The sequence below is a fragment of the Protopterus annectens genome, chromosome 2.part1 (assembly GCF_019279795.1).
Source record: "Protopterus annectens isolate FY-2018-M chromosome 2.part1, PAN1.0, whole genome shotgun sequence".
Classification (NCBI taxonomy): Eukaryota; Metazoa; Chordata; order Ceratodontiformes; family Protopteridae; genus Protopterus; species Protopterus annectens.
This window is the reverse complement of record NC_056729.1, coordinates 1,714,767,471-1,714,779,480: the sequence shown is the minus strand read 5'-3', so window position 1 is coordinate 1,714,779,480 and position 12,010 is coordinate 1,714,767,471. Positions and strand designations below refer to the sequence as shown.

At 40.4% G+C, this 12,010-nt stretch overlaps 1 protein-coding gene across 7 annotated transcripts in view; it reads left to right on the top strand.

Moving 5' to 3' along the window:
• Positions 1-12,010, top strand: part of EIF4G3 (eukaryotic translation initiation factor 4 gamma 3) — a 3,593,176-nt gene that overhangs the window by 3,423,508 nt on the left and 157,658 nt on the right. For all 7 annotated transcript variants that reach the window (XM_044063163.1, XM_044063168.1, XM_044063165.1 and 4 more), the window contains one exon: positions 4,245-4,326. In XM_044063163.1, the coding sequence (XP_043919098.1) occupies positions 4,245-4,326 (82 nt within the window). The remainder of the gene's footprint in view (positions 1-4,244; positions 4,327-12,010) is intronic.

The window sequence follows — 12,010 nt, the reverse complement described above, 5'->3', positions numbered from 1 at the left end:
CTCTTAATTTCTAAGGCCATTCCCTTTTGTTCATTTCATGGAAAAGCCTTTCTGCCTCTGTAAAGTCTCATTTTACTAGAGCTGTGGCTCATCTGTCATCAGAAATGGCCTGGATAACAGTTCCATCCTTCAGGCTGCTACTTGGTCCTCTGTCCATACCTTTGCTAAGCATTACAAATTGGATATTGTTTCCAGAGCAAGAGCTGGCTTTGCCAGGGCTATTTTGCATGCTTTTCTGGAGGGTTCTTAAGGGCCTTCCTCCTCACCTTTCCTCTTGATCCTCTGTACTCTCCCTTTAGTAAATAATACTGCAACTGTGATATGGAAGGATGTAGTATAGTTGTGTAAAATCTTACTATAACAGCAGATATCCTTTTCTTCATTGTTGCAGTATTGGCTCCCTCCCTCCTCCCGCTGTTCTCTTTTTTTTTTTTTTTTTTTTTCTTCTCTTTTTTTTCTTTCTTCTGGATGCACATGTACCTCCTTTTTTCTTTGGACTGTTCTTCCTGGGGCTCTTCAGTTCAGAGGTATGTACATCTGTACTTCATCTTCACTTCCTACGCTGTGAGTGGGGACCATACATGTGACGTACAACATCCCTATAACAACCTAAGACTTTGGTATGCTAGCTGGACATTCGGCTACCCTTGGCAGGGGATCCCCGTTAGTGAAGAATACTGCATCAGTAAAGAGAAGGACATCTACTATAATGGTAAGATTTTAAACAACTGTAGTTGTAATAACCAGAAGTCTGTAATTCTTTGTTATCTAATATTGTAGTCTTTTTTAATGCGTTTCTTAATCAGATAAACCCACAGTGCACAAGTATCCATTTTTAGGGAGTAACCCAGGGGCCCTGTCTGGCTAGGTGACTTGCTCAGAGTTTCATAGTAATTCAGTGAAGAATGAGGAAGTTGTTCCCAGGACTTCAGGATAAAGCTCAGTAACTGCTTTTAGCTGTAGGTAACCGAGAGCAACACACCAGTCCTATGAGTTACATGAAGAATCATACAAGATGAACCAAGTATTAAAACCGTTTATTCCAAACCTTGTGGGACTGGGGTGCTGATTTCTGATATTCAGCATTTAGGTTCATAGGTTCATAAGTTCATACTAGGCTATCTGCCCAAGGGCATTTATAAGCCTAGCCCATAGTTATTTGGCTTTCGCCACCCCTTTAGTTTGAATAAAACTATGCCTATTATTTTGTTGTGCCTCTGTCAAGCAGTGACACTGAAGTAATCCCTGGGGTATATCTGCGATCCCCCATCCATTGGTCAAGATTCCTCTTGAACAAGGCCAGCGAGGTGCTCTGCCTCACATGTACCGGGATTTTGTTCCACAGCATAGGGAGTCTCTGGGTGATGAATCTGTCCCTCCAGCACGTTCTATTAATAACCGTGTCAAGGTTTAAGTCTCCCGCCCTTGTGGTTCTGTGGGATCTAGATTTTTTGAGGTGAAGCATATTCATCAAATCAGGGTTTGACATGGCCTTATATGTCAGGCACAGGTCACCTCTGAGCAAGCGGTATGAGACTGAATAGAGCTGGAGTTCTTTCAGTCGGGCAGCATAAGACATATTTTTGAGACCCTTTATCCTTTTGGTGAGGAACTTTTGGGGCCTCTCCAGCCGCTGCAGGTGTCGGGTCAGATACATTCCGAATGGGGCATTGTACTCAATCATAGGTCTAATGAGTGATGAGTACAGGGGGACGATGACCTCCCTTGATCTAGATGTGAATCCCTTCATGATCAGGTGGGCAATGTAGAAGGTTTTCCTAACTACTTTAGCAACATGAGTGTCAAACGAAAGGCTACTGTCAACCTGGGTCCCCAGATCCCCGATGACTTCTTCTGTGCTCAGTGGATTGCCACCTATATGGTAGCTAGGGGTAACCTTGTTTTTCCCGAAGGGTATGACTATGCATTTCTTGGCATTTAACTTTAGGCCATGGCTCTGGCACCAGTTATCCGTTTCTGTGAGGCCCTTCTGAAGGATATCTGTGTCAGATGTGTTTTCAACTATGGCGCCCAGTTTGCAGTCATCTGCAAACTTTGTCAGCCATAACCCTCCTGTGTTTGCTTGTACTTCAGAAAAGTAGATGCCGAACAAGAGTGGACCCAGAACTGAGCCCTGTGGGACACCACTTGTGACAGGCTTTGAGTCTGACATGGCTCCAGCAACTCTGACCCTGTGGGTTCTGTCACTTAGCCAGTTTGCAACCCATCTTGTGATGTATGGGTTTACATTCAAGCTGATGAGTTTTTCGATGATACCTGAGTGGGGTATTGTGTCAACGACCTTTGCCAGGTCAAGGTAGGCGGTATGGACTGCCTTTCCTCATCAATGGCCTTGGTGACTGTCTCAAAAGTCAACCAAGTTTAAAAGGCACGATCTGCCTTTGACAAAGCCAAACTGGGTTGGATCCAAAGTCTGCAAGTTCCCTATGTCTTTATTTATGAGTTCCATTATGATCCTCTCCATGGCTTTGCAGATAAGGCTTGTCAAGCTAATGGGACGGTAATTTCCAGGGTCGGTGGAGGCACCGCCCTTGTGAAGTGGGACCACAGTCGCCGGCGCCACTCCTTGGGTACGTATCCTGAGGTGAGGCTAAGATTAAACAGCTGTCCTAACTGCGGGTTTAATTCCTCATTGAGTTCGTGGAGCACACAGCCGGGGACACCATCCGGTCCCATGGATGCTCTGTTTTTTGCTTTGGAGTGAGCAGTTCTCACCTGGGCGTAGGAGATGTTTGGGGGCTACAATCCTCTGGTATAGATATCTCTCCTTTTGGGAGTTTGCACTGAACCTGTCAGCCAGTATGTTGGCAATGTGTGTAGGTTCAGTAATCTTCACATCATTTTGAACTAATTCTGAGCATATCTGGGAGTTTCCTCCTAGGTTTCTAACATAGCTAAACAAGGCCTTATGATTGTCTTTTGAGTCCTTGGCGATTCTTCTCTCAAAATTTGCCTTGGATGATTTTATGAGAGCTCTTAGTTTTTACTTATAATGATCAAAGGTGTCTTACCTTTCAAGGATTTTGCTCTATCTTGTAGTAGCTTCCTCCTTTTGTTGTAGAGCTTGTTTATGGCTGGGGTCCACCAGACTGGATGCTTGCCTTTGGTACAAAGAGTCTTAGTTTTGTTTGGGATTGCCTGATCCATGCAGTCCTGTAGGTGCTGGTAGAAGGCATTTGTAAGTGATTCAGCGGTTTGAGTAATGTTTACCACTGGCTCAGGGGCCTTAAAGGAGACCACACTAGTTTTTAGAAGTGTGAAGTCGGCTTTTGAGAAGTTTTTCACTGTGGTCTTTTTATTTCAGGTGGGGGGATGAGGACCTCCAGCGAGATTAGTTTATGATCTGATCTCACCAGTGAGGGGTATACTTCGGTGTTGAACATTGTGATCCCATGTTCGTGATGATGAGACCAAGTATACTTTCTCCTCTTGTGGGGATGGTGACTAGTTGTTCCATGGCATTTGAGTTTATGAACTCCAAGAACCTTTGGGCTAGAGTGTTTGGGCTTGAGTAGTGTTCCCAGTCTATATTAGGGTAGTTGAAGTCACCTAGTATGATGGTGTTTGGAGATACATTTATCCCCTCCATTGTTTTCAGGAAGGCCATGTGAGGTTCCTGAGTTTGAGAGGGTGGCCTGTAACATGCTACAAATTGCAGAGCAGTCTTGCCTATGGTTAATTGCACCTGGATGGTGTCCGATGCATCGTGCGTTGCCACCAACCTTGAGGTATGGGTGTCCTTTATGAATATGGACACCCCCCCTCCTTTCTTGGTGTTGTCCAGATTTTGGGGCCGGAACGCACTTCCTGTGAAGTTATTGGTTACAAGCTTTTAGCCTTAATTCTGTGGAAAGCTGCCTTTTAGGTTAACTCATTTAATAGGGAAAGACCCAACGTGCTTGGGTCTGAGTGTTCTCTTTCTATGTTTATAACAGTATGCCATGTGCCATTTGAGCATGTTTGCTTTGAATAAGTGAGCTAAATACTTTTGAAGAACTGTAGCAGTATAGAGAGCTTTCAGGAAAGAAATCGAACCTGTCATTCACTGCGGAAGGCCCTCTGAAGATGATTTGGCAAGGATTCGCTTATATCTGTCATTTTTGTACGTTTCTAAATGTGTTGCTGCTGCAGTAGTCTGAATGCCTTGCATGAATTCAGTTCTTTGCTGTCTGTTAGAACAAACATGTATTTTCTCTCAGACTTACTTTTTTTTGTATTTTCAGGCAAATTTAGATGAATTTCAAATGAGTTCACCAACGTTCCTTAGAGCATTAATGACTGCTATCTGCAGAGCAGCTATTGTAGGTAAGCAATTTTATCAGTCAATTTATCCTTTCTGGAAAGTGCTGTGCTTAATTTTATGTGCCCCTCTAAAAGTGTGTCATTAGCATTTATTAACGGGGGGTATGTTAGGAAGTTTCTAGAAGTATTAGTTCATAGGTATATATTAGGCTAATGACCACCAGGGCTTTTAGAAGTCTAGCCATGCAATCCAGTCCAGTTGTGTGTCCCTATGTATCCTGGGCATTTATTAGGAAGGTGGTATGTTAGGACATTTCTAGAGGTTATATGGGGGGCTATGTTTGAGCATTACTGTCGGCCTCTGTCTGTCAGACACATGGAGGTTAGACCAGGGGTGAATTTCCAATTTCCCATTTATTGGTCAATGTTACCTTTAAATAAGGTTAGGGATGGGCTGTGCTTCATGTGGATTGGGAAGCTTGTTACAGAACATGGGTAGTCCTCTTAGACACATCTTTCTGTCTCACCACCTTGTCTTATTTATGTCATAAGCAAAATTCAAATCCTTGGATCTAGTGGTTTTTATGCTGTTCATTTTGTAGATGTGCAAAAGGTCCATCAGAGCTGAATCAGGGTATGCCTTGTATGCCAGGCATAGATTGCCACGCAGTAACCTGTAAGATACAAGAGTGTAGCTACAGGGCATTAAGGCAGTCTGTATATGACAGTGTGTTTATACCCAGGAATCTCCTAGTAAGGAACCATTTTGGATATTCCAGCTGTTGCATATCCCTGGTGAGGTACATGCTAAAGAGGGCATTATACTGAATGATGGTTCTGAAAAGGGCCTAATAAAGTAGTAGTATGACTTCCTTTGACCTGGATGCCATGGCCTTACTTATAAATTGGGTGACATAGGATGATTTTCTTACTACATTGGCCACATCTTGCTCAGACCAGATTACTGTCTACATATGTTCCCAGATCCCCACCTACCGAGTTAACTCTTAGGGGTGCTTTATTGATGGAGTAATTAGCCTGGGTGGGAGTTTTCGCAAAAAGCACTCTAATGCATTTCTTGGCACTGAGTTTTAATACGTGACTTTGGCAGCATTCATTTGTCTGTGTTAGACCCGCTTGTAAAATGTTTGTATCATGGGGGGAATTTGTGATGTCTCCCAATTTGTAGTCATTTGTGACTACAAATGACTACAAATTGGGAGCCATCACAATTTGTAGTCATTTGTGAACTTGGTCAGCCAAAGGCCCTTAACATTAGACTTTACCTGTGAGAAGTAGATGCCAAATAGGAGCATACCCAGCACAGATCTCTGAGGTACCCGTGTACTGACCAGTTTCTTAGTACAGGTGGTCTCCGCAGTCCTGACTTCCTGGGTCCTGTCTGTGAGCCAACTGACAGTCCAGCGAGTTACACAGGGGTTTATGCTCACTTCAGTGAGTTTCTCAATTATACCGGAGTAGGATTTTGCATCAAACATCTTAGCCAGTGAGTTTCTCAATTATACCGGAGTAGGATTTTGCATCAAACATCTTAGCCAGGTCCAGGTATGAGGAATGCAGAATTTCCCCACATCCATTGCCTTCATGTAAAGTAAATATAAAACAGGTGACCTCATGGTAAACCAAGTGGCAAAAGAAGCAAACAAATGCATAAACAAAAACCACTTGAACCAAGCTGAAATCTCTGAAGTCAGTGCAAATTTGTTCTTGCTGCAAGTTTAACAAACAGTAAACTTTCACCATACACAGCTTCCTCGGGCAACTCTAGCAACAACATGAAGTGCATCAGTTTAATACTGTTTGAAAGGTCACATGACTAAAAAAAATAACTAAATGTCACATGACTAAAAAGTGAAGTTGTGTTTCAAGATAGTTTTTTTGTAAAATAAGATTAAAAACCATATACTTATCTAAAATCATAAAAGTCTGGAATCATAAAAAAATCACGGAATTCAAACTTTCATATGGACGTCGTTCAGTAGAGGCTTTAAAGAAACATACCCATTTAGCCCAGGGGGGTAAGTGTGCCCTAAGGAGCAAGATCCAGTGAAATTCATCGAATTCAGTCTCGTGTATAACATTTCCTCCATGAATTTAATCATATGACACATGTAAAATACAAAATTCAGAACAACGTGGAGGTTCTTTCTCAAGTTGCCATGCAGAAAGGGTATTGGTAACCATCTTCCTTTTACATTCAGACATATGGTTACCAATCCTTTGTTTTATTTTCTGATTTTTTTTTCCTACATATTAGGTATCACATAACTTACACATTGCTACGTATACCAGATTTTAGTGTCACAGTTCCCTGTAGCCCTTGCTGATATGCAGTACCAAAAACTGGATGCATAAACCTTTTATCACTATAAATGTATTGGCAATAGGTACAATTAGCACATCTAAAAGTGCCTTTTGTACTATTGAACTGCTTTTGAAACTTAGGCTGCTGATGTGATAGTACACTAGGTAACACCTTGTACTACAAACCTACTAAATGTAATTCCTGCCTTTAAAGGACAGGTATTCACAGGTATCCATCTGCAGTGGTCGGTTTTGAAAGGGGCATTTGCTACAAATGTAGCCACTTTATTATGGCATTGTTAAAAGTTTTGCTTTTTGGGGATGCTGTAAAGTAGTGACGGCAGGAGGTAAGTAGTGACAAGTGTAGTTTCAGTTGCTTTGGTGGGAGTTTTTGTCATCCCTAGTTTTAAGTCATACTTGCAAATGAGTATGTATATACCTGCAAGAAGCAGCATTCTGATTGATTAAAATAACCTGCAAATTATATGCGATAACTGCATTGCCATACATTTCGACATCAGGTAGACCCAGCCCCCTATAAAAAATAACCTGCAAATTATATGGGATAACTGCATTGCCATACATTTCTACATCAGGTAGACCCAGCCTGCTATAAAAGATAACCTGCAAATTATATGCGATAACTGCATTGCCATACATTTCTACATCAGGTAGACCCAGCCCCCTACCATACATTTCTACATCTGGTAGACCCAGCCCCCTATAAAAAGGCAGGATAAGCACTTTCCACTGATGCTAGTTTTCTCCCCAACCCAGAGAAAGGAAAATGTATACTTCCAAAACTGCACAGAAAGGGAGACAGAGATACCCTGAAAAGCATAAATAATTAAAGGCACCTCCTAGCATTCCTTATGTTATGCTGCAGAAAATCCAAGCAAAGTGATTTTCATCATTAACTGTAATACTTTACTGTCTGTTGAATTCTGAGGCGTACAGGCTTGTAGAAATAAGTAGATCTCCTGAAAGGAAAACCAAGATATGTGATCTGATCAAGGGTATCCAAAAAGAGATTAATAGCCACCAAACCAGCTGAAGACGCATAATTTATTTTTATTATTCTTGTCGTACCGGTCTTAATGATATCCAGATAATACACTGAATGTCTCTAGTTCCTGAAGTAAGAGGCAAATCATTCTCATGATTACATAGGCATAGCAACAGGTCATCCACATATAAGGACATCTTATCAGAGTTATCCCCAAGCTGATGTGAACACATGACTTCTTACCACTAATGCTTTCAAAATAGTGTACATAGAATAGTTGAAAGGGGGCTGCCCTGTCTAGTGCCTCTTTGAAGTTTTATTGGAGAGAAAGGTCATTTTGTGGCTTTCACATAGTTTAAAAAAAGAGGGATCCCCAAAATTCAGTTATACATGTTGAGGTACATTTTTCAGCATCTACATTTGTCAATGGCTTTTGTGACTGCACTGTGGTCTGTATAAAGGACGGCTCATATTTACCAGATGGTGGTCTGCCTGTAATAAAGCCCAACTGATCCATGTATACCAGGGATGGGAGGTATTTTAACAAGATAACAGCTGCAATCGCCATAAATACCTTATAATTCTACTTTAAAACAGTGATAGGCTTGTATAAACTGGCCCATGACAAGGGATTATTACCAAGCTTGACAATGGCTGCCATAAGAGCCTTGAATGAATTATTAGGGAAGCACTGGAAATTAATACCCGGAATGCTGTGAAATTCCATAATCTACCTCAGAATACACACGCACACACTGTGTCTTAAATATTACCGGTGTTGTATACACCTTGTACAGTCTATTATTGTGCAAAAATCTCGATTTTTTTTTTTTTTTTTTATATTTTACTGTAATTCTGTAGTTTTTGGTAATGCTTTTATCATCTAACTTTCATGTTAATGTATTTTCTAATTAGAGCTTTTCTCTCCTGGCCACCTCTGAAAAGGCTTGCATTGTTGTCCAGTCAGACTAAACAAATGCAAAATAAATAAATCTGATTACTCCACATATAAACATTTACTATGATCCCATCGGAACTAAGAATCTTATTGGGACTGTTTGCTTAGGATCACAGTAAATTTCTCAACCATGATACTGTTGGTATGGAATTTAACTGAGGAACATCAAACAGGGAACTCTTGAGTACCCTGTATTGCCTTCCTATCTGTAGAGTATAATTTTATAAAAAAGTACCCAAGATCTCTAAAACCTGACTGTCATAGTCTTAAGTATCATTGTAGGCACTTCCCTTTCTTTCCCTTTCTGTCTTAAAAAAAAAAAAAAAAAAAAAACCTGCTTAAAGTTACATTTCTGATTTACCATTGTTGATGGTCCTTTTCTTCTGTGATGGCTGACAAAGAGGAGAGCCCAGCAGGGTTCAAAAAATATGGAAAATGCGGTCAGAAGATTCCTATGTCTGACTCGTATGCTTTGTGTTTTTTTGCTTAGGCCCTCTCCATTTCCAGGATAATAACACAGTCTGTCACACTTTTAACCCTAGAGCATTGGTGGATCACAGAAATAAACTTATTCTAAAGGGATTTTTGCCTTCCTCCTTTGACAAAGCGATATCTGAAGCATCCAAGAAAAAACTCATAAAAAATCTCACTTCTCCGAGCACCTCTTCTGCATCCTCCAGGTCCTTGGGAAAAATCCATAAAAAGAACTTTTTCAGATCCTATAGTTTTTTCAGATACTATGAAGAAGAAACAAAAATGATCAGATCCAGCCTCCTCTTCGGATTTGTCTAAGTCCAAATTTAGGTCCTTAGATCTGACAGATTCTTATGATCCGAAGTGTCCGAAAAGCAAAGATGTCAGATCTCAATACCTTGGATCACACACCTGTTTTACTGACACTGCCTAGAACAAGGTATTTCCCTTCACTGGGCACAGTTGTGTCTAGCATATGTTCTTCCTTTTTGGAAAGAGCAAAAACTCCATCGTCTGTATCCACCCAATTATCTAGGAGTCTCACTGAAGAAGATGTAGAGAGGCTAGTGAGAAAGATATTTTCGGCACAGAGCCAGCCTGCCCTTTTCTCGGCTCCTACACAGTTGGGTCAAGAAGCCCATACATCCACAAGTTCTCCACTACCATTTCCTCCTTTGACTCCTACTCAGGATTCAGAGCCCTCAGATCCAAGTCATCTGGCAACGTCTACCTTGAACCAGAGGATTTTATATCCCTGGATCTCCGACTTGCTCTGAGCTCTTCGGCATAGTTGGATCCAGATAGCTCTCGGAGCCAAATCTACGCCGTCATGTCTCAGGTGCTGCAGTTGACTCTGAAGGTTTCAGAGCCATCTCTGAGCCTTGGCAATGGTCAGTTCAGATCCAACTTCAGCCTTGGGGTGACTGTCCTTGGAGCAGGGTAAGACTATGGATCAGAGGCTTGGCATGTCTGATCAGAGTCCTTATCTCTCTCCAGGATGGAGCCTGGTAGACTTGGAGACAGTCAACAAGTCCCTAGACGAGGGGAAATCTCTGTATACAGCCTAGCTAGACATAGTCAAGACTTTTGACACTATCCCCCTCTCAGGCATCGTTGACAAACTCACCCAGCTAAGTATCAACCTTGTATCCAGGATTAAGCGCTTTTGTCAAGCTTATAACAAGACTTCCTCAGAATCCAAATACCTTTCAATCACATCACCTTAGTTTTATAGTAGCCCCTTTAAACATCACATGCTAAAAATGACCAATAAACTGATACTCTCAATTAGTTGCATAACAACCACTAACCATTACTAATGCAAAATATTTAAAAAGATATTGTATACAAAACTTAATAAAACCTTGAACTGTATGTCACATGAACTTTAAAATATTTATATATATATATATATATCTGAGATGGATGTCCTCCTAATTAACCTTACTATTTTACCAGGGAATGCAAAGGCTTCCACTGCCCTACTCAAAGTCCCAGCTTACTCTGTCAAGTGCTTTATCTGTACCAAGACCCACCAACAGCAGCAGCATTTTCTTACGTTATGCTTCCCTCTGGGTCATCACATGCTATCCTCTCCAACACAAAATCACACTGATCAATATCAATTCTGGCAAAACCCTTTTCCTTCTTTTATCCAGTTATGGGTGTAGACCTGAAATGTCCTGAATGAAGATGGGTCTTTATTGTCTTTAGGCAAACAGCACAACTTTCTTGCAGGATGTAGGTGCCTCCCCTCCTTTTACTGTTAAAACATGTTCTTCCCTCCCAGCTTCCAAAGGAATACTACCTATTCCTGGAGACTTTCCTGCAGATGAATTATACAGTGGATATAAAAAGTGTACACACCCCTGCTAAAATGCCAGGTTTTTGTGATATAAAAAATGCCAGGTTTTTGTGATGTAAAAAAACCCACAATAAATAATTTCAAAACTTATCTCACCTTTAATGTGACGTATAACCTGCATAATTCAGTTGAAAAAGAAACATCTGTTAGGTGAAAAAAATGTAAAAAATAAAAAAAATTATAATCTGGTTGCATAAGTGTGTGTGTGTGTGTGTGTGTGTGTGTGTGTATATATATATATATATATATATATATATATATAAGTATGTATATATATATATATATATATATATATACACACACACACACACACACGTGTGTATGTATATATATATATATATATATATATATATATATATATATATATATATATATATATATATATATATATATATATTCATAGGTGGGTACTACGCTATTGGCCCTGGGGCCTATACAAGCCCAGCCAAAAAGGTACCCTGGCTTTTGCCACCCAAGAAAATTATTTTCCTTTGCCACTGTTGAGCAGAGCCACAGAGGTGATCCCCGGGGTGAATTTCCTATTTCCCATCCAATCATCAAGATTTTTCTTGAAGAGTGCTAATGAGGAGCTTTGTTTGATATAGATAGGTAGTTTATGCCAGAGTATGGGAAGTCTCTGGGACAGGAATCTATCCCTCTGGCATGTTCTGTTTATTGTGGTGACAAGGTTTAGGTCCCTGGAGCGTGTAGCTCGGAGGGATTGGAATTTCTTTAAGTGGAGCATGTCCAACAGCTCTGGGTTTGACATAGCTTTTATAATAGTCCACAAAGAGATCTCACATTAACGCAAAAACACTAAGTACGTTTTCGTTTCACACGACTTCTTCAGAAAGCAGGAATCAGTATACTATTGCAATAGATACCTCCTCCTTTTATACTCCTTGTGTGCTGAATTAATTAATTATACTATAATTCACTTAAACAATTAATTATAATCTAACAACAATTAATTATAATCTAACAGTGGTACAAAGCATTAACCTTCCTCCTCATCTCATCACACCTCATCACAAAAGGTTTCTCATCCAGAAAAAAAAGTGTGTGTGTATGTATATATATATATATATATATATATATATGTGTGTGTGTGTTTATATAT